The sequence below is a fragment of the Parasteatoda tepidariorum genome, chromosome 2 (genome assembly GCF_982258835.1).
Source record: "Parasteatoda tepidariorum strain Cologne lab strain chromosome 2, Ptep-v5.0, whole genome shotgun sequence".
Taxonomy (NCBI): Eukaryota; Metazoa; Arthropoda; class Arachnida; order Araneae; family Theridiidae; genus Parasteatoda; species Parasteatoda tepidariorum.
Genome location: NC_141756.1, coordinates 97460009 through 97483641, shown reverse-complemented (window position 1 = coordinate 97483641; position 23633 = coordinate 97460009). Strand labels below are relative to the sequence as shown.

Genomic DNA, 23633 nt, shown 5'->3' with positions numbered 1-23633 from the left:
CTAACTTTTTATTGATTAATTCAAAAACCTCAGCTTTAAACTGAGTGCCTAGATCTGTTAATAGGTATAACATTCTACCATAATGAGCAATATAATTCATTAAATGTTTAGAAACAGTCTCAGTGGTTAAATTGACTAGTTGGTTTAAAATTAAATGTCTAGAGAAATGATCTATGAAAGTTAAAATATATCCACAATTCTTAATGGGTCCTACAATGTCCATTGAGACAAATTGTCCAGGCCTCTGAGGTAGCCACATTGATTTTAAAGGAGCAGGCTTGCTCGCAGACTGTTTATGTTTAATACATAATTCACAAGACTTAACATAATTACAGGTATCACTGTAACAACTTTTCCAAAAATATCTTTTTGACACAAGCTCATACGTCTTTTGAATACCAGAATGGGAAACATGACAAATATTTAACACTTTAGATTTTAATGAATTTGGAACTACAATTCTGTGTTTATGAGGAAAAACCTCAGTGGCATACATTAATATACCATCATTTAAAAAGAAAATGTTCAGTCTTAGATTGATTAATTAACGTGGGATTGTTTAAAAGAGAAATAATTTCCTGAATATTTTGATCTTTACATTGTTCCGATTTAAATGTGTCTAAAGAAATTTCAAGAGGGGAGTCATTATTAGTTAAGGCATGAATTACATGGTCTTCATTTATATCAGTGAAAGGTAAAATTAGTTCAGAATCATTACTATTTAAAGCAGGTTGACAAAAATTAGGATCAGGAGAACGACTAAACCAGTCGGCTAACACATTCTCATGACCAGGTATATGTATAAACTCAAAAGTATATTCACTTAAAGCAAGCAACCAACGTGTGATAATATCAGCAGGTGATGTAACCTTGCGATAGTGTTTTAGGGGTTTACTATCACTCAGAATTGTAAAATTTCTATTATAGAGGTAAGATTTAAATGCTGTAACACCCTTAAAAATTGCATATAGCTCCAATTTGATGGCGGGATAGTTTTTCTCAGACTTGGACAAAGCCTTACTAAAAAAAGAGACAGGGCGAAGAGATCCTTCATGCTCCTGCATCAAAACTGCTGAAATGCCTAATTTGCTCGCATCAGTATTTAGGAAAAACGGTTTACTGAAATCGGGTAACTGAACAAAAGGTTTTGAAAAAAATGCATTCTGTAATGCATCAAATGCCCGCTGTTGTTCGTCAGTCCATTTAAATTTAGATTGCTTAGTAGCAACTTTAGTCAAAACAGCAATTAATTGGGCGAAATTTGGAATTAAATGGCGATAAAAGCCACACACACCTATAAACTTCTTAACCTGTTTGGCATTACGAGGGGTAGCAAATGAAGTAATTTTGGCTATATTGGATGAAGTAGGGGTTATACACTTATGGGAAATTACAAAACCGAGATATTCAACAGAATCTTTAAAGAAAGAACATTTATTAGGAGCTAAAGTTAAGTTATATTTAGTTAAAATTTTAAGTAACGCTGATATTCTATTAGTCATTTCCTCAAAGGAATTTGCTCCGATTAGGAAATCATCTTGATAAGCATGGATACCTTTAATACCCACAGTATTTAATTCCTCAATAATTAGGTCTACTAAAGCCTGGAAAGTACTCGCTGCCGTTTTGAGGCCAAAAACAAGTCGTCTATTAGCGAAGGATCCAAAAGGAGTAGTAAAAGTTAGTATGTCCTGTAGGTGTTCAGGAAGCATAACCTGCCTATAGGCTTCTCGAATATCACACTTAGTGAAAAATTTATAATAAGAAATTTCATTAATTATAGTGCTTATTTTAGGCAAAGGGTAAGTGGAGCTTTCTACCACTGCATTAAGTAATCTTAAGTCCAAAGCTAAACGATACTTAGGTTTTCCCTGACTATTTTCTGAGTTTTTCTTTTTGACTAAGACTAGTGGAGCAGCCCAATGGCTAACATGCCTATGAATAATACCGGCTTCCACTAATTCATCTAATTCTTGTTTAATGTCATCCCTTAAAGCATATGGAATTTCAAATGGTAAGGTTTTTATTGCATTGTCATTTTTCAATGTCAAAGAGGGGACCACACGATCAGTACATCCTAAAGTTTTTATGGTTTTAGAAAATGCAGCAAAATTCTCCAATAAAATGTTTTGAAGAATTAATTTTTGATCAGTGTCTAAATGTGCTAAATCAAAATCAGTAGATTTTAGTTCATCTTTTCTTAAATTTAAAATATCCTGAGAAGCAGTAATTAAATTACACTGTTCTAGATGAGTACAATCATTTAAATCTACATTATTACCATCATTACTATTTTGGACAACAAAATTACAAATAATATTACCTATATTCAAGCCTTTATTTAAATGAACAGTGTTATCAGAATTATTTTGGATTATTGTATTAAAAGACTTATTATCAACAACATTAATAGAAGGATGAATTAATATCTTTGAATTATAAGTAGGTGTGAAATACACTTCTTTATTTGTTTGATTAGCAAAAGAATTAATTCTTAAATGGGCAATGGCAGTCTCGCCTGGCTCAATTGTGAGTTTATTTTTTAAAACAACATCAGTCTGTTCATTATTGGTATGATTAGAAGCTAACTTATCAAAATTATTTAAAGGAATACAAAAATTACTAAATTGCGCCGACTCCTCTTGGAAGTTAATAAGAACATTATGTGTTCTTAGAAAATCAAAACCTAGAATTCCCTGAAAAGTATCACTCTTAATATCTGCAATAAAAAATTGATGACGAAAAAAAATTATTATGGATTTTAAAGGAAATTTCAGCACAAGCCGAGAATTGAAGCTGAGAATTAACTGTTCTTATTTGGACTTTTCTTGATAAGAATTTTACTTTATTATGAGCCCTGATTGCATTGAAAGTATCTAATGTCAATAATGAGACTGACGACCCACTATCGAGTAGAAAATTTACATTAACATTTTTAAAGCTAGAAGCATTTGTAGGAAGATTAATTTCATGTGAAACAATATTTATGTGTTCAATATTTTCTTTATAGTTACAGTTAGTCAAAAACTCCCTTATGGTAACATTTGAGTTATGCATCGATTTTGACATAAACTCATTTATATCAAAAATTTTGGATGGTTTGGTGGATGAGAAGACAGGGCCATCCCCTACTGCCTCCTGCGAGAGTTTAAAGGATTGTTACCTCTATAATTAGTATTATTAACCCTCGGTCTAAATTGTTCATTTTGACTAGGAATCGGTGGCGGTGGATACTGCGGTGCAGTGAACCTGGGAGAAACCATGGGGAACTGTGGCGGAAAAGAATGCATCGCCAATGGCCCAATTGAATTTTGTCTTAAATGTCTGAGATACGTTCGACACACACTCATGATATGCCCAGACCTATTACAGAAAACACAGTGAAGGTTTGGAGTTGGGCGAGGTTGTTCATGTCCAACCCGATCCTGGTTCTGTACAGGGTGAAGTAAAAGGGGACATAATTTAGTGCTGTGGGATTTCTGACATATACTACAATTAGACTGCATAGTCTCAATTCTAGTTGTCAGCATTTCGAGTTGTTTTGAAATTAAGGTGAGCTGATCAGGTGCAGCAGAAGCACACTGAGTCACCGCATGAGCTGCGACTAAAGGAGTAGCCGATCCAGCTAACGATTGCTGTATTGTCACGATATGATTGGCCCTTTTGACCATCTCTCTAGTCTTGTATTCCCTCAATGAGAATAGTCTCCTTAAGGTGCAAAGGGATTGCAGATAAGAACTGCATGGCTTTTATCCGAGACAAAGCTGATTGGTCATTAATAAAGTTATATGCCTTATGGGCAAGAGAATCTATCCTATATTCTAGATTTTTGATAGTTTCAGAGGGCAAAAGGCTGATTGCCTGAAATTTTGCCAAGTCAGCCGAGGAAGAATCTTCTTGTTTGAAAAAATTTTGAAGCAGCTGACATGCATCCTCGAACTTTGTGACCACCCTACATTCAGGTGAATTCTGAAAAAAAGTGAGAGCAGCCCCAGACAATTTTGATTTTAACAAGTATAATGCAGCCGCATTATCAAACTGATTTAATTTTACTAGATCTTTAATTTGGTTCAGGAACCACTCTACGTTCTGAGAATTTCCAGAAAATTCTGGACTATTGAAATTGAATTTAGGGGTTTGCCTATTGGCCTCTATGTTATTTACGTTGTCAGGCATAATTATTGGATTAGAATAAGTTCTATTGCGGGTTTGAATTGGGGTCATCTAATGAAAAATATTAATTAATGATAGTATCAATTACACAGGTATTATTACTAATTGTAACCTTTTGATAACCTCATGAAAATAATGTAAACATTGAAACATAATAAACTTAAGTATCAAGAAAAACACAATTAAAAAATTATTTTATCCTTCAAATTACTGTTAATCATATAACGATATACTTGCATAAACAAGAAATATCAACCATTAGAAAAAAACAATATTGTCATTAATTATTTCAAAGTGCAAATAAATACCCAAAAGTTTTCAAAAACCAATCAATCATAAATATGTAATTGTAGTATAATAGATTAGAACACTAATAATTTATCAATATAGGAGAGTAAGACATTGGCAATTCATATTAAAAAAATCAATTCAATAACCTTTCAACAAAATTCATCAATTAACTTATCAAATATGACCTATTTCAAAAGCATAAGAAGCAAAATTTTAGTTCACATAAAATTTACCAAATATTAAATAATGATTCTTATTTTAACCAATTGCTGTGAAAAAATTTTTTTTCAAACAATTTATGTAAACATCAATTTTATAAAATAAAAGGAATCTTATTTTTAAATTGTTATATGAAAAATTATTTACCAAATCTTATCCAATTACTACTTATTATTTAATCAAAGATATTTATATTAATCATCCTAATCAAAATCGTTATTTTTAATCACTATTATAAAACAATTGCAATATTCAATTACAGAAATTATGACAAATAATTATTATTTATTCAACTTAAAAAATTATCTATTTGGTTATTGCATGAAACAAATTAGTAAATAACCAAAACAAGATACTAATCAAAACATAAAGTCTATTAAAAAAATTTGATTACATTGCATAATTTATTATTGTTTATTTGGCTATTATATCAAAAACTATTGAAATAAACAGTTCATTTCCTACTCCAAACTTAAAGAAATTTATTGAAATTAATTGTATTAAACATTGAATAATAATATCTTACTTTACTCATAGTAAAAATTTAATTTGAAATATTACTCGTTCACTGGTCAAAATAAATATAATTAAAAACTATATACACCAACCGAAAAGCGGAACGGCACCAGATGCCCTATTACGGTTGGGTATAGAAAAAAAAAAAAAACGAAATGAAAAGTTATATAGATAAAATAACAACTGAACTTAGAAGAAAATATGGCCGAATTAAATAACATTGCATAATTACCACAATAACCCATATATTGATCTAAAAGAGAAACAGGGATGAAAACAAGTATTTACCTGGAGTTATCTTCTAGTAAATTTAGATGAATAAATAAGTCAACAAGGTAGTCACTTCAGAAAAAAAACAAAAGTTCTTTTTATTTAGGCGGGTCCATGTTGAAAGAAAACTGGCAAAATAACATAGTGTCCAATGGTGGAGTAGTGGGTAAAAGGCAAGACATTCAGGGAAAAGAAAATTCCACGTGCAATCCAGAGGACGGTAAGTTGGCAGTAAATTATTCTCAGTACATCTTTTAGTGGAAAATTGAGCAGCCACCTAAAGCAAGGACCTTCTCAGCACATAACAGCGGTTGAAGCACATCCCAGACTCTGGGATTCTCTTCTAAAAATCGAGGAGAACGTTCATATTTCTTTTGAAGATCTTTTTTTTTTTTGCAATTTGGTTCATAATTCAAAATTTTATTTATGTGCAAACTTTTCTTCCACATCAAAAAAGAAGAGGCATGGCAGCTGATGAGTTAGTTACAGAGAACAAAACAACAAATAAAGATGGCGCAAGGAAGCCATTCTTCCAAAAAGCTTCTCCACCTTACGGAGGTGGGAGCAAAAATATCAAAACTCCGTTAAGCGGAGGGCTGCAAATTATTTGACCATCAAAATATTGAATGCATCTCGTCTTTCGCGCTCTTCCTTTTTATATGATACAAAAACTTAAAGTTGAAGTCGTATTCCATGTTGTGCAAGTTAAAGTTAAATTATCTAAAAATTACGAGTTGAGACGAAAAATTGATTATACGTTAACAGTTACGGTTGCGAAACACAACATACACGCGGAGATGAAAGATGCCGACAACCAGTGCGAATTCTCAGAAACGAAAAAGGGTGGAATGTTCTGGAAATAAAGGGGCTCTGCAAGGAGCTGGTAAGGAATTTTAGGGGGAGAATGTCCAAATTGCGCTACCGCTTAAGGGGCTAAAGAAAGATGATGAAATAAAAAAATGTATTACAAAATTATAAATTAAGTCGAAAGAAATTAGAATTTTGATTAAAAAAAAACAGGATATTTAGAAAATTAGGCTGTGACCTAATGTCACAGTACTGGTCTTAAACAAGAAGCTTTAAAAGCAATTATGAACATCTACCTAAATGGAAAACCCCTTTCAGATTTCTGTTCAGAAACCTCTGTAAATCATTGGCTTGATTGTGGAACTGGCAAACGTCATATTTGATTCATTTAAAAAACGCAGTACCCTCGGATAACTTGACATTCCAGATAACTTGACCCTTGTCATTTAAATTATTTCATAAAAGAAATACTAGGTTACTATTAGTAACCTAGTATTACTGTATAATGTAATCCTAGTAACGACTAATTCATTGTGCAATTTATATACATGTTTGTAATAAATAGGAGAAAATTATATTTTTATTTATTTAAAAGCGACGGGTTAGTTTCAACGGAGGACGGGTGCATTGTTGGACAAGCCGTTCTCGGGGACAGGTAAAATTTCTGAGTTTTTTCGAGCCCTGGAAACTTGTATTTATATTTGTGTCTACTTATTATTTATTTCATATTTTGGTTATTTTTACAAAATTATTCTAGTAAAATATCTATAAAAAAATAGTTTTTGCATTAGTTTCTCATTTCCAAAATTTTCATTAAGAAATAAACAAATTCTACCGTAAGGAAATGTGTTTCTCTGACAACCATTATCAATCTTTATAACTGTTCAATTTTGATTTCATTTCAGTGAAAGCCGTAATTCGGCTTATTTTGTTCATTTTCAGATTATGTATACACCAAAAAACAAATTCTGAGTTAGAGGCTTTGAGCCTGTGAATTCAGTTGTTTGACATAACACATAGTTTTAAGACTATTATTGATAAAACGATAAAAATAATAATTAATTCCTCATATTAAATGTTTCAAAATGATTTCTAATTTTCTTTGGAAAATATGTTTACAATTGCTAATATAATTATGGGTTCCACAATAGGAAAAGATTGGGAACTACTGTTATAAAGTTTAACAACCCTAGCAGCAAAATAACTTGGGTCCTCATTGGGCCATTAGTTATAAACCTTGGCTCAAAAAGGGTCCAAAGGGCCGTTGTTTTTCTGATATTGGCCCTATGTAGAGTCTTCCAATTCACCCGATATTTTACAGCCACTTTACGACCAACATCGATATCCTATATTGAATTGTCAGATTCGCCCGATATTTTATATCCATTATTTAGCCAATGTAGGCCTTATATAGGCCATTCTAGGAACAATATAATAAAACCTAGGTGTCCCAATTTCGGTCCCTCGATGCATGTTCTTATAGGACCGATGTATGTTCTTAAGCTAATTTTAAGCCGAACTGGGGCCAAGGTAAGATTGTTGCTAGAAAACTCACTGTGCTGGAAAAAAAATAACTAATTTTTTTTAAAGGAATTAAACTGTACATACTGTTTTCCTAATTAATTTTTATGATTTTTCCCTTTACAGAATCAAAAGAGATTCCGGCCACTCGAAATAGAAACAGTAAGACTTACTACAATGACGAAATCCCATCAATAACAGAATCGATATCTTCTAAAAATTCTGACTATGATTTATTGTACATCATATTGGGTGTAGTTATTGGTGTTTCAGTTATAGTGATCTGCATTTGTATTGTCAGAGTTAGTCGCCAGAAGCAAAGCAACTCTCAAAACTGTGGTGAGCCAATTCATATTTGCTTCATTATAATCCATATTAAATTTTATATTTATTTGCTGATCACTGGCCTAGTGGTCACTGTACTGGACTACGGGCTAGTGGTTGTCCTATAAACAGGTTTGCGGTTGTATGATGTTCATGACGCTTTGCTACAAGTGCCTTCTGGGTAACGATAAGAGAGGAGCAATTCTGGCATTTATGAGGCCAATGAATAATAGACCCAAGTGCCTGCCATTAAAAAAAAAAATTAATAAAATTATATTTCACTCAGTTATTTGTTAAATCAAATTTTTTAACCATGCTGTAGATTGGAGAAAATGTTTAAAATATTTTTTTTGTAATTTATTTGCTGGTAGGCTGTATTTTGTTTCCTAAAGGATGAAGTAATATACGAAAGGAAGAAAAAAATTCTTAAATTGAAAAACCTGAAGAATCAATGTATGAAATTTTATAGTTTATGTAGTTTTAAATCTAATAATAATAAATTATATTTAAAATTGAATATTATATATAGAAATTTCATAAACTTACTAAGTCAGAAGATTTTCACAATTTTTTCACTCTGGTTGCACAGTTAGTTAAGGCAAGGTTGAATTCAACCTTGGAAGTCATCAAAACTACCCATGTGTATTAGAGATGAGTTGATTTTCACAGTGTTTCCACTCTGGTTGCACAGTTAGTTAAGGCGTCACCCACACTGATGTTTGAAAAACTGGTGGTGTTGAATTCAACCTTGGGAGCCATCAAAACTACCCATATGTATCAGACATGAGTTAAGGCTCACTTTTGGAGGTCCGAACTGCCCAAGCCCTTAGAATTTTAATTCGAGCCCGAGATCCATGGTATTACTTAGAGCCTGAATCTGTCCAACATTGGATAATTCTGTTAGAATGTACTTTTGCAAACAAGAACTATAATAAACTTCCACTCACTTCGTCAATTCCCAAACGGTGCTTACTTCACATTATTCATGATACATTAAATATTGCCTTTTACTACTTGACTAAATATAATCTTCTACTGTGTCATTTGAACAGTGTACGCTCATCACACTTAATATATCTGCATTTCGCTCGCTCCGACCCATTAGAGGCTGATGTCCAACGCGTAGTATAGGACCGACGGAATTTTGAAAATTAATAAAGCAAATTTTTTTTAAATCTTTTACCAAGCATCTCTTAAACCTCACAGAACAACTGCGCCAAACAGAAATGGTGACAGCCAAAATTGTCGCAAGATTATCATTGTATCTGTATGTCAACAAGACAAATAAAAGACGAAGTTTCCATAGTAAACGATTTATTTTAAAAACATATTAAACTCATAGACAAATATAGCATATTCTCACGAACAGAGTGACAAAGGGATTCTTTAAATGTGATCTACAAGAAACGTTGAATCCCCATAAAAAAGTGACAAAATAATGAACTGGGATTGCTATAAATCAAAAGTCGCACCAAAGCAATTTACAATGAATGTTATTTACCGGTGAAATAATGAACAGAAATCACAAAGTAGCAAAAGTCCCATTGAAAATAAGTTTCAAGAAACGTAAAATCCCAAGAAAAAACTGCTAAAAGAAACAGTGCATTATGTTTTCTGATTCTGACACTAAACCTAGCATGAAACGGCGACTCTCTCTTTGCTATTCAACATCACAAAATGAACATCATCTTCGTGATTAGAAGAAATCAGCGTCATCATCGTAGCTAGATGAAATCAAAGTGAAGTTAGCTATGCGTAATAAGAGCGATAGTATATGCTAAAATTATCACTTGTTCTATCGTAAAATCACGTTTGCGTTTTTAGATCAGCAGCTTAAGTGTGAGTTCTGATGCTTCACCACGAATGAAAGAGGCTTTAGGGGCGTGGCGACATAAACGTTAAATCGATGTTTCGAGATACATTGATATATGACCCAGTCCTCACCACAACATAGAAGTAATACAAATATCCATATCAAATATCACTTTCTATAAGTTATCTCCTTCTAGGAATTTCAAGGTGTTAGCAAATTTAATATAAATTATGCATTTAAAATTAATTCTACCACTTTATAAATTCTTTTGCAGAAAGCAAAGTAGTTGGCATCTTTGTGTGTTTTTGATTATGTGATATGTACTACATTTGTATGACTTTTAAAACTAAATATAATTGCAATACATTGATTGTTATTTTCAACCTTTACAGATAATAGTAAAAACAGAGAAGAACCTCTTAAAATTGTAAATGGCCGTGTCACTTCAAATGGGTACATATCCGTGGGAAATAAGGTCAACATCAATATAAATCCTCTGTCTCATGTTGATTTAGATAGTTCAGAAAAACCCGAAGAAGTAAGTAAAGAAACTATAAGAGTCCATATTTTGTTATTTAAGTATTTGCTGTTGCTGTACAATATTAGTTTCATATTGCTGAAATTAACTTACCATATTTAGTGGAGGCAAGTTGTGATGAGACTGTTCAATAGATTTGGGATTTTCCTCTTTTTTTTATCACTTTCTTCTCTTTTTAATTATTTACCTATTTTTTTAATGTTTTTAAGGATGTTGAAAAATATCCACAGTACCGTAAATTTTCTATTGTAAATTTTTTTAAATGTATGAAAACTAGTTAACATTTCACAATGGAAAAGTAATTTAAAAAAAAAAAGACTCATAAACATATTTCAGTATAATAACTGTATATTTGTATTAAAAAGTATTCAGTAACATTTCTGATACAAAAGTATGATTGATTTGTGAAACTTACATGAATTGATAATTTTCCTGAATAAGTATTGGGACATAAAAAAAATGAGCAATACAAATTTTTTCATGATAGTTTGTTATTTTATTCTTATTTTTTTACTGTTTTCTAACCTATAAACATGGGCTACTGTATATGTGTTTTAAAGAATGTAACATGTAATGCATACAAAAATTGTCATCCAAAAATAATATTCTTTACTCTTAATATTACATATAAAAAGAAATTCATAACTACTGTACTGTAGTTAAAAAAGTATTCTCAGTTTTTGTACTTGAGCTACAGAAACCAGGATTAATTTCTGTGGCTTAGGTTATTCTGTAGCCTACGTTCTTTAGCTTCAAATTTTTATTGACACTTTATAAACTCTCTTTACTTTTTCCTACAATAATAATGTACAGTACGACCTCGAAAATCCGGACTTCCGAAATACGGAAATCTCTAAAATCCGGACTCATACGTCCAGTTCCTCAGAAAATTTTTTTTAAAAAATTACTTAAAATAAAAATTTTAATGCAAAACCACAACTCTTCTCCAACAATGAAGCAGTAGATAAAAAGGTAGAGGTGAGGTGTGAATGAAAGCTCATAGCTGATAAGGAAATTCCAGTCATTCTTATCAGTTCTGTATAGATAACAAAGAATATAAAAGGGAATCCCCCTTCTCCTGAAGGGGAATCCCCTCAGAAGGAGGAATTCTTCCATCTCCTTGTTTTTTCCCCCTTGTGACAGAAAGAAAACTGGTTCTTTCTTAACCTTGAAGCTTAGAAGGCGAGGACAAGTTCTTTCATCCCCCAACAAAAAAAGGATTAGTATCAGCTGGTACAGTCTAGTCTAGAAGCATCTGTTTCAGTTATAAGATGAAATTCAGCTCGCGTTTTAAACCTATATTTTTAGTTTTAATTGCTAATATTATGTTATCTAAACGATCGATTGCGGGGGAAAATGACGAAAGTTTGATTTTTAATGTCTTTTATTTATTATTTAAGGAGTTTATTTATGTTAAAATTGACGTCGGAGGTCTACACATGCGTGATTAATCGCGAAATCGGAAAATCCAAAAATTTCGGAAATCCGTACCTTTCAAACCCCCCAGCAGTCCGGATTTTCGAGGTTGCACTGTAGTAAAAATTAGTGCATATTTTACTTAAGTATTTTTCGGTATATGTCCACAGTAAAAATAGCACTGACAGGCTTTCTGTAGTTAGGTTAGAAAAATACCCTTGAATATGAAATAATTGTTTTTTGTTTCAAGGTTAAATAACCCATAACAGTTATAACTAAAGCCCGGAATTTCAGGCAATAAAAAATGCAAAAATAGGCAGGCAAAAAGGCATTTAAAAAGCTTGAAATAGGCACTTAAAAAAGGCACTTAAAATTGGAGCAAAATGGTAGTTGGTAATGCCTAAAAGCCCATATAGGTATCCAAGGTATAAAAAAAGTTGCTAGAAGTATCTGGTATACCTACATATTCATTTCACTCGACTGTCGTAGCAATAGTACAAAAGAAGTGAACTTAATTGCACACAAAAAAAAACCTCAACTGCGTAGGTGCGAAATAAAAATTGAAAACCCGTACTTACAATAATATTGTATGCAGATTTATTCTGATGATTGGTTGTTGTTGCACATCACAACTAGATGCTTTTTCAAATTTTCGAAAGAGAAATTTTGTCTCCTGTCAGTCAATATAGTTTTAAACAAAGAGAAGGATCTTTCTACTTCGACAGAGGTTATGGGCGCGTACCTAAAACAACTTGCCATGGTAGGAGATATGGTAAGTTCAACTGTACTATCACCAGAAATTACTTTTGCAATGTCCTTGATGCAAAGTCTGTATTTGCAGAGATGACGTTTTCACATTTCTTCCTTATTCTGTCACCAGCTGGCAGACATTAGTTCTTCAATAGTGTCGTAGAAAATCTTTAGTGACTCGGACAAAGACATATTTCTTTTTTCCATGTGTTCAATAGCTCCAGGGAGCTTCCCAAAATAAGTTGAAATAAAAGTCAGTTCATTTTTTATTTTAGAACGGTTAGGCAGATTTTTACTTTTTCTTATGGATATTGCCTCTTCATCCGAAAAGCTGGTAAGGACTCGAGTAACTTCCTCAAAATTTGTGCAGTAGTATGAGACTGCTGAAATCCATGTTCCCCATCTCGTAAGGATCGGTTTAGGAGGTAATTGAATGTCTGGTGCAATTTCTTTGAACTCTTGAAGGGGCTTTCACAAATACTTTTTTCACACTAGAAACAAGCAAGTCTACCTCAGGATAGAGACCTCTTACTTCCTCTGCTATCCTGCGCAATGCATGAGCAAGGCACGTTAGATGGATCATATTAGGAAATAAAACTTTTAAGGCATTTCCAGCTTTTTTCATGTAGGAGGCTGCATCTGTAAGAAATAATAGCACTCTTTCATGCTCAGTACCATTTGGCCAAAGTAAAGCCAGTGCATTAGTGAACAACTGTGCAATTGTAGTACTGTTAGTCTTTTGCGACTGTTCAGATGTCAACAAAAAGATTTTATGTTTTTCAAATGGGCCCATAACACCAACAATAACATTCGCAATATATCGTCCAGTTACATCTGTCGTTTCATCTATAGATAGCCATATGTTTTTCGTTCCGATTTCATTTTGAATAGTTTTAAGAACTTCGGTGTACCAGTCATCTAAATAAGTTTTCCTTAAAGTTGATTCACAGGGCACACTTTGATTCGTATATTTTTTCAAAAAAGCTCGTATGCTTTTATTTTCAAGTTTCCACAGCGGAATGCCGGCATCTACAAATGATCTGCATAAATCCATTGCAAATTCCGATTTGCGAGAAGATAATTGAAAACAGGTGGGAATCAGAGTCGGTGTTTTCCCATCTTTTTTATCTTTTGCTGTTTTATACTTAGATGTCTCCAAGTGCTGAGATATAAAATACTTCTTCTCAAAATTTACTGACTTCTCGCATGCCTTACAAAACAGAATGCTCCCATCAGTAGAAAACACATCCGACCCAAACTCTTTCACAAAACTGTCCAGTTTTTTGCTTGTACAGGCTTTTACTTTAGGCATTTTTGAAATAACTAGTACTAGAAAACTTTTTCGTGCTCCTGCTACAATGTGCTCAACCAGCTTGGTGAATTCGTTTTGTAGATAAGAGAGCATACGAGTTATTCGATGGTGTATGCTATATGGGGCTATATGGGCCGTAAGTAAGAATAAATTCTATTGACTGTAAGTAAAAATAACTCCTATCTTTTCACTCCCTTTCTCTCTCTCTCCTTGCAAAGCGCATCGGGCGAAGGTGACGCCACGAAGAGACGGAGAGAAAATATTAATAAGACAAAAGGAATAAAGTCCTATTCTCCATAAATGCATTACAATACGTCGGATGACAGTCAACCATTTCTGTACTTCAAAATTTCGTCATTTTGCGTTTATGCTCGGTCAAAAGCACAAAAAGCTTTGCAGAAAATTTTTAAATTAGACAGAAATAGGCATTTATGAACAAAAGGAAAGAAAAAGGCATTTTCAGAAGAAAACGTTTAAAAAAGGCAGAAAAGGGCATTTATGGCATTTTGCCTGAACTTCCGGGCTCTAGTTATAACTTAAAATGTTTTTTACATTACTGTCGGTGGAAAAAATAACTGTTATACAGGGTTGGCAGGTTTTTGACATGTGACAGTTTTTGACGGTTTAAACCATGGTTTAAACCGTCACGTCAAAAACCTCACTGTCAAATATGTCGAAAATGTCAAAAACCTATATTTATATGTGAAATTTAATTAATACATAAAATTTATATATTTTTTATAAAGGATAGTGTTTCTAAATATGTTCTAGAAAAAATAAATTTAAAATTTTAAAGAAACACTTATATTTTGAATAGTAACCAAAATCTTGTACTTTTGAAAGCTCACATCTTTTGTAATATTATGTTTTCATTTTCATGTGTTATTGAAAATCTGCAGTGATATTATTAAGAAATTTATTTAAAACCAAATTTAGTGTATAATATAGATTATACTAAAAATTAGACATTTTTAAAGATAAACATTAGCAGTTTTGTACATTAGACATCTTTTAAAGAAAAATCTTTTAAACAAGTTGGGCACATGCAACATTCACAATCAGGGAATTTTTGTCTATTTTTAGCTCTTCTAAAGCAAACTGGGGGGAGGGAGATTAGTGAACTGCTTTCAACATACTTTGTTTGGTGGTGGAAAAATTTTCAAAACTAGTTATGTGCTACCGTATGCTGCGAGGAGCAAATGAACTAGACTATTGAAATTTGAATTAAATTTCTACTTCCATCATTTTCATTTTGATTATGTAGTGTGATGCATGTTCTAATTTTTAAAATTATGTATTTAATTAGGATAATTAAAAAATTTCCATAATAATTTGTTTAAATATTTCATGGATCAGTGACTGTAATGTTCTTCTGTTTAGTTTGACTTTTGTGATTGGTTGCTAGTTTTTCAGAAAAATCAGTAATTCTGAATTTTAAATCTTCAATTTTTTTAATTCATAGTTAACATAAGACAATACAAATTTAAGTGCTTTCTGTTAAATACACAGAGCAGTTAATGTCGATTTACAGTATATTCAGCCTATTCATTTACTATGCTGAAAATTTTGTTTATCCAAATACTTGTGAATTTCATTTTGCTGAATACTATATAGTTTTGTTGAATATCTAAATATTCAGCTGTTGATAATTACTTCTTACTTTCAAGATATACATTATTTGTATTCTTAATACAAGTGGAGAAAAAAAAATTAAGAGATAAAAATTGTTTTAAAATGATAAGTGTAATAATTATAAATAAATATAATAAGCAATATGAATTATATTTATCATTATTCATAAATATAACTACTTTTAAATTCAAATTAACATACTGGATAATAAAGATATTCAGTCTAACATTTAAAAAAAATTTTATACACTTGTATCAAGTTTGTATTTATACAACATAACTTGTAAGCTCCTTTTAAATATAAATATTAGTTATATGTTCCTTTTATGTCAAAAATGCATGGTAATAAACTTTTAATTTTCTTAAATATCAAAAAGAAATTTTTTTTTTTTCAAAATATAAATATTTAAACTAATATTTATATTTAAACTAATATTTATATTATTTGTGCAAAATTTTTCTGCACATGCATTTGAATATAAATTTCTAAGATTTTAAATCTGTTATTTTACCTTAATTTTAATAAAAAAATATTTTAAAACCTGCTGATTACCTATAGTATAATTAAATTTCCATATAATGCATGGCAACTGTTGGTAGTTTTGAAGTTTATATATTTTTTTGGCAAACTTTAGTTTTTGACATTTTTGACGGGTTTTTGACGGCTTAAACCAGTATTATACCCTTGTCATGTCAAAAACCACTTTTTGACGTCAAAAACTCAACCCTGCTGTTATATAATAGCGTATTTGTATTTTTTCAGAATAACTGTTAGTTAAGAAAGGTTATTTAATTTTTACAGTAGGAAATATTTTACTAAATAAATTTAAAGTGTTTTTTTTTTTTAATTGAGAAGGCTGAATAGATTAATTAAAATGAAATATCTTTTCAGTTGGAGGATATTGTTTCAAATAATAATGAAATTATTAGACTTCAGACGTTCAACATCAGCTCCGGCCCTCAAGAAGAGCCCTTGTTAAATGGTATGTTTTGCTTAAGATTGCTTCGTTAGTTGTGTGTCTGTTTATAATAACAATTAGTGGTTATTAAATCAAGCATATTAATAACTTTTCATAATATCTGACATTTTTAATTTAAGCTCTTTAGTCTCTGGGCAAATATCTATTATATGTCCTAAAATAAGAATTATTAACACTAATCATACCATAACCAGTCAAATGACCGTTTAAGAACTTATGCATCGAAAATGTGCTTATCAATTGACTTTATGACTTTTTCTAACAATTATATACAGTTAATATTCTATTGTTATTATTGTATTTTTTTTTCCGAATAATAATACTTGTCTTATGCCTATTTCTACCACATCTGGCCATCTGACCGGGAGAACAATTTATTGCTTTATAAGGTTACCGGATCAGAAAATTTGATGTAATGCGTGTTAAACGTATTGCATTCGATTAATTGCACATTTCTGCCAGGCCCCGTGGCAGAAACACGGCGACACAGCGACATTGTCGCAGAAAGCAACTGAATTCTGGCAGAAAGATTTTTTTTATTTGGGAAATAAAAATTTTTGGTTTGCCACAAACAAAAGTTCTCAAAAAAATTCTGCAGAAACAGAAGCTGTTTTGCCAAAAAAAAAAAAAAAAAACATTTTCTACAGAAACAAAAAATTTCTGCAGAAGCAATAATGGTTCTGCAAAAAAAAAATTCTTACAGAATTGTTTTACATATTTTTTTTCTAGCTTACCACGGAAGGAGAAAGCGCTCGTAATTCTCCGTTAATCTCCAACACAAAAAAGGGGAGAATTTTTCCCCCTTTATTACGCTATTTTTGGAAATTTGCCAACTTCGGCCTCTATCGCTGGCGCAGTAATTTGCTTTGTGTTTTTTTATGAGAACAGAGCATTTTATATTTTTTGCACTTATGTGGAAAATTTCATGCGTAAAGAGATTCTTTTTTTTAAAAAATCATGTCTAGCAAAAAGGTTATTTGTTGCAATTGTGAAGCCACAATAGTTAAAACAAATTTGAGAACTGATTTTTCAAGGCGGCATTCCAAAAAGGAAATAAGATGGAAATCGACAACATTTAGCGATGTCAGAGATTTTTTTTCTGGAAAGCGACAGGAAAAGAAGTTTCCCATAATACTAATATCGGGGGGAAAAAACGTTCCGAATCAAATATTCTTACTACTAGCCATATCGATAGTAAGGATGAGACAGCATTTCCAACAAATCAAGAAATTTTAGAAGCAGTCAGAGGTAAAAAGTAGAAAATAACTATGTATATACAGTCAAACCCCGCTATAGTGAACCTTCAAGGGACCGAAATTTTGGTTCGCTATAACCGGGAGTTCACTATATCCGTTCCGCAGGCAATTTAACTAATGGTTCCCATACTCCTCCCTTTTATTACACATTATTTAAATAAATGACTGAAAAATATTATTTAGTAGCGAAAAATGTGTTATTTTTCATTACTCTTCTTCGTCTTGCTTACAAAAAAAAAAAATTTAGTAATCTTTAGCTGATGAGCAATTCTGACAGAAAATTCATATTGATCCCACTGACACCTTACAGGTGCACTATTTGCTTGGTTTTTTTAGGGATGGGAAAGTGAGATAAAAGAAGCTTATCGCTAAATTCCCCTCTATAGATGGTTTTAAAAATCGGTATATATTTATTTTAAAGTAAAAATTTCAAAATTATTACAAAAAAGAAGAAGAAAAAAATCAGTTGAAGACAGAAAAAAGTTCATTATATCCAACTTCCTCACTCTTTTAGTTCACTATATCCACAAAAAATAACATTATACGTGTATAGCAAGGCACGGGACCTAACATTTCGTTCACTATATCCGGGAGTTCACTATAAACCGTGTTCACTATAGCGGGGTTTGACTGTATATATATATTTTTTTAAAGATAAAATGCCTATATCCTTTGAATTAAATCGTCGATAAAAAAAAAAAAAAACTGCAAGGACTGTTGTGTAGTTATTTTAATCAGAATAACTATGAATTAAAAAATTTTGAAATTAATGTTGTAATTGATAATGCTATTTCTATATGAATATTAATAAAGCCTTTTTAATTTAGGCTCTATAATCTCTTGGGAAATATCTATTCTGCCTATCTATATCTATTCTATTTCCAAGAATAAGAATTATTAGTTACTTTTAATTATATGCTGTAACTAAATTTTGTGAAATTCATTTGTAATTCTTAATGTATGAATTATGTTCATAATGTATACAATGTGTAACTCATTTCTGTATGAATTTTTATATATGTGTTTCAGATGTTGAAAGGGATCGTAATAACATCAATAGTGAAATTGATAAAATAACTTCTGTGATATCGACAAGTAAGCATAGTTTTTTTTTATCTCTTAATTATATTTTTTATGTAGTAAAACCCAATGATAGAGAACTGTCAGCAAACCCAGCAACAAATTGTCTATAAATATAATCACTACATCCAAATTCTTTGAAAAATGATTTTTTAGCATATGACTGTGGTTATTATTAGAAACTGTGATTGCTATGGCACATAATTTTATTATAAGTTATTAACTGATGAAGTAAATAATCAATCAATTCTATGGAAGAAATCAGTGCTTTTCGACTGACTACAATTTGATTTGAAATGGAGTTCACTAATTTTTGTATCAACAATTAGTGTAGAACCCAGTACTTTCTAGTCCTCATTTTCTACAGGACAAAATAATTAGTATATTTAATACCGATTAGCTTCCAAAAATAAATTTGCTGCAATTTTTTGTTCTCCAACGTAAGGGGAGGGCAGAGTTAAAAAAGAGATGTGCAGATTAACTTGTTTACCCTAGCTTATAAGGGAAGAGCAAGAAAGTGTAAAATTTAATACAATGTAAAGAATTGTTTCTAATTTAAAGTCAGGGTTCCCACGGTCCTTGAGAGTCCTTGAAAGTCCTTGAATTATTTTTTGCTAAATTTAGGTCCTTGAAAGTGCTTGAAAAACGTCTTAGGTCCATGAAAAACTTGATAGGTCCTTGAATTTGTCCAATACTGCTGGCGGCCCTTTTTATAAAACACCCGCAGATCTTTCTCGTTCTTTCTGTTTTGTTCCCGAGCTCTCTCACGTGGTTTTTAACGCCACCGTTTCTAACAAGGCCTAGCGTCTTGGTGTCTGTCAAGCGCGCAGAGCACAGCAGACAATCAATGCTTTCAGGGCGAGACTCCACTTCATCTTCTGTCGCATATGCTTAGATCTTCTTTTTCTTATCGAAACTGGAATACTCTCGAATTTCGTAACAATATGTACCTTGTAGTTTTCAATAAATTTGCCGTTTTACCATCCGCACTTGTCCTTACGTTTGCGTCATTTCAAAACTTTATTGTAAAGCATATTCGCAAAGGCACGGCTTCGTATTTGTGTTATGTAGTTTAGACTAGTTATGCCTGGGAAGTGCTATTTTAATCCCCAATGGATGGATAATCAAGCTTATAAAGAATGAATTTTATCGATGCCCGAAAAGAAGTTCCGAGCCAAGTGCCGATTATGCATGAAGGAGATCGATATCGCAAAAATGGAAAAATCTGCTCTGAAATCACACATGAAAGAAAGGTAAAACAAAAAAGCAGTCTCATGCCCTGAGTTCTCTTTTTCCAAAGACATCAACATCTAATTCATCTGGTGTAAATACTCCTTCAACATCGTGTGCCCCATGTGAAACAGAAACTTTAGTGGCCGAGGTAACATTGTCTTCTTATCTGGTCAAAAGAAATGTTCTTGATGCTGAAATTCTCTGGAGTCTGAAGTGCATCACTAGTAATTATTCATGTAACTCCAGTGAAGGGATTAATAAATTGTTCTCCAAAATGTTTGCTAATAGCTGTATAGCGAGACAATTTTTTTGTAGTGCCACAAAGTGAGCCTATTTGGGCTCCTTTGGATTGGCACTATACTTCAAAGGGATTCTTATAAATGAGCTGAAGAATATTGATTGCTACACTGTACTCTTTGATGAGACGTTAAATCAGTCTCTACAATCTGAGCAGATGGACATTATGGTAAGGAATTGATAATAAAGTTTGCACTAAGTATCTTACCTCCCAATTTATGGGTCATGGAACTGCAGAAAATATTTTGTCCTCTTTTTACAAATGCATAGATGATGGTTAAAAGCTCTCTAAAATACTTCAATTATCCATGGATGGACCCTATGTCAATTGGAAATTCTATTAGAAGCTTCAGTGGGAATTAAAAGAGAAATATTCCCACCAGGTCATATTCATTGGCAGTTGGGGATTACACATAACGAATAATGCTTTTAAACATGGTGAAAAAGGGATATGTTCCTTCTAATTTTTATTTTCAGAAAGAATTGTTGCTGCATAACATTTAGAGAAGGTTGTGTAAATTAGGGATGAATAATTTCAGAAATGATGTTTAATAGAGGAGAGGAGGGGGGTTATGGAATAGTCATGGAATATGAAATACCTAAGATTTAGCTCTGTCTTTCATGCAGCCTTCACATGGAAATATACAGGATTAAAGGATTTCATCATTAACACCTCATTACCATTTGTTATAGATTGTGCTGAAAATGATTTTGTGAATTAATATGTAAAACCAGTAGGGTTGTTTTTAAAAAAATATAAATTTTAGTCCATAATACATATACTCTCTTCTCTCTATTTAGGCAAAGCATTTAGGTATTACATTTGAAATTAATTATTGCCACAACAAGCAGTGTTGCTTCTAGTAAAATAGAAGAGAATAGTTTTTAAAATTGGTCTTAGATTAAGGTCCTTGAAAATTTTGTTGAGGTCCTTGAAAAGTCCTGGAAAGTCCTTGAATTTCAATCTCATCATAGAGTGGGAACCCTGAAAGTACAAATGGTCTATAAAAAAAACTAACAGGGATAGGAATCTAAATCTTCTTCTTTATTTATTTATTATTATTATTTTTTGTGATTTTTTTCCCTATTTCTACGTTCTGCATGATTTTTTATTAAATTTCCACTTATATATCAAAATTTGGATTCGACAAAAGTGATATCTAAGGTTTTAAAACTACAGTGACATTTCACAAAAGTATGAAAAATTCATGTATTTTTCTTTCATGTCCAAAAAGTGAGTTAAAATGCGTGTTTCAAAGTGTAATATTGTATTATTAAAACATCGAAATTTTAAAAAACCCTTTGAAAATTTGCTCAGTGAAAACTCTGTTGATTTAGGGTGAAATCATGGCTTGTGAGTCAAAATTCAGGGTAACCTAATGTCTTATTAAAACTAAAACCTAGACATTTTTAAATCTATGTAGAAATCTATATTACGATTGATGACAAAAACGCTATTGATATAAACAGAATGGTGAAAATGAAGAATGAATCAAAAAGATGAACATTGTGGCCAGAAAAAAATAGACTATAATCAATTTCCGAAAAATAGGTAATTTAATTAAAATACCCAAAAAGTTAGAAAAAATCTATTACTTTGAGTTTTAGGTACCTATAACTTCTATATATATATTAAAAAAATAATTTTTTCTGTAGCTTTTTTTTAAGGTTTTGTTTTCAATTGTAATAGAAACAAAACAATTTTTGCAAAATACTTCATTCAAGCTTGAGGCTTAACTGAAAAATAAATAATAGCAATTATGTCACCTGTTACAAAAATCAGAAAAATTTGATTAAGATTTTTATTTTCTGTGTGTTTGTGGTCACCCTGTTAGTGAAACATTGTTTTACTCATTGTGTACACTGCTGCAAAAGATTTGTATATGATTCCCAGAGGATGATTCGAAGGCATGCCCAACGACCTGCGCATGAAGTCTAGCGCTTTATGGTCAAGCAGTTTAACGAGGATCGATACCGCACACCCTCAGTCCCTACTCAGGCTGGTCAAAGTAGTCACCAACCTGCTCACTGACCGCAGCCAGTGTTGCTTGACTTCGATGTCCTACTCTTTGCAATCAATCCACTGCAGGACTTTTTAATTTTAGAAATTTTTCAGCAGTCTACTTTACAACAGAATGTGCAGTATTAGTTTAAAAATTTATTAAATTTTTTGCTGTTTTAGGTAACATCGAAATGTGTTCAGAATCTCCAGCTGACGTTTGAAATATCTGTGATCACTTATCTCTCTAGCTTAAAAAAGAACGAATTTTTAAACATTTGACGTCTTGAATGTTGTCACTCCTTTCATCTTCATGTGAACTGCATAAATATTCATAAAAACTATATTTTTTTTTTCTTTGGATATGAATGTTACAGATTATATTTCATGTACATTTTTACGGAAAGAAATTTTAGCTATTTGTAAATACTTTGTAAGTAATTGTTGAAATTGTTTTTATGATATGTTTTTGTTGTTGGATGAAATACATATTAATTTCTTTGAATCTCTCTTGCAACATGGTGGTTGTCGGCTTTTTCTTAATGTTTGCTACAATTTACAATTAACATTTTTGTTTACGTTTCTATTATTTTTTTTTAAATAAATGTTAATATACTATTACAAAATATGCGCATTCATTTTCAATTGTTTAAAAGTTTTTTATTGATTAACTTTTTTACAGTAAAAAGTTCTTTTCTTATTTTCTAAAAAAAAGTGGAGAAAAAACTTTAAGAAAATTTATTTCTTAAAAGACATTACAAAATTAAACTGCTTTTTTAAAAATTCATTGTGGATATGAAAGATAAATCACAATGTTTGTTTTATCATGATAATTTTGATTTCCTAATTATTAATTTAGGACATGGATTTTAAAAGATAATTTTATTGAAAGAAAAAGTTTGCATTTTTAGCTAGTTTCTAAACTTTCTAGACTTAGCTTTTCTTCCTTTTTTGTATTGAATGAAAAGTTTATACTTTCTATAATTAATACAGGAAATATTGATCTATTGCAAAAACCTTCCTATGTGTCATCCTACTGATGTTGACACATGTGATGGTTTAAATTTAATAAAGAAATTTTTTTTAGTGAAAATATTTTAATAGCACCTCAGGATTTAAAATATGCATTAAAGATGGATTATAAAGGAAAATGACTCATAGTCAAATTTTAAAAATGGATATTTTTTGCTTATGTATGTCTCAGGTT

At 31.4% G+C, this 23633-nt stretch overlaps 1 protein-coding gene across 3 annotated transcripts in view; it reads left to right on the top strand.

Moving 5' to 3' along the window:
* The window catches only part of LOC107437450 (interference hedgehog), an 86768-nt gene extending 63628 nt beyond the window's left edge, over nucleotides 1-23140 (top strand). For 2 of the 3 annotated variants that reach the window (XM_087157812.1, XM_087157813.1), the window contains exons 15-20: nucleotides 5576-5689; nucleotides 7924-8136; nucleotides 10327-10472; nucleotides 16474-16564; nucleotides 18847-18912; nucleotides 22610-23140. In XM_087157812.1, the coding sequence (XP_087013938.1) occupies nucleotides 5576-5689; nucleotides 7924-8136; nucleotides 10327-10472; nucleotides 16474-16564; nucleotides 18847-18912; nucleotides 22610-22650 (671 nt within the window). In that variant the 3' untranslated portion in view covers nucleotides 22651-23140. The remainder of the gene's footprint in view (nucleotides 1-5575; nucleotides 5690-7923; nucleotides 8137-10326; nucleotides 10473-16473; nucleotides 16565-18846; nucleotides 18913-22609) is intronic. The other variant, XM_087157814.1, reaches the window with a different exon arrangement.
* Nucleotides 23141-23633: the final 493 nt, after the last annotated feature.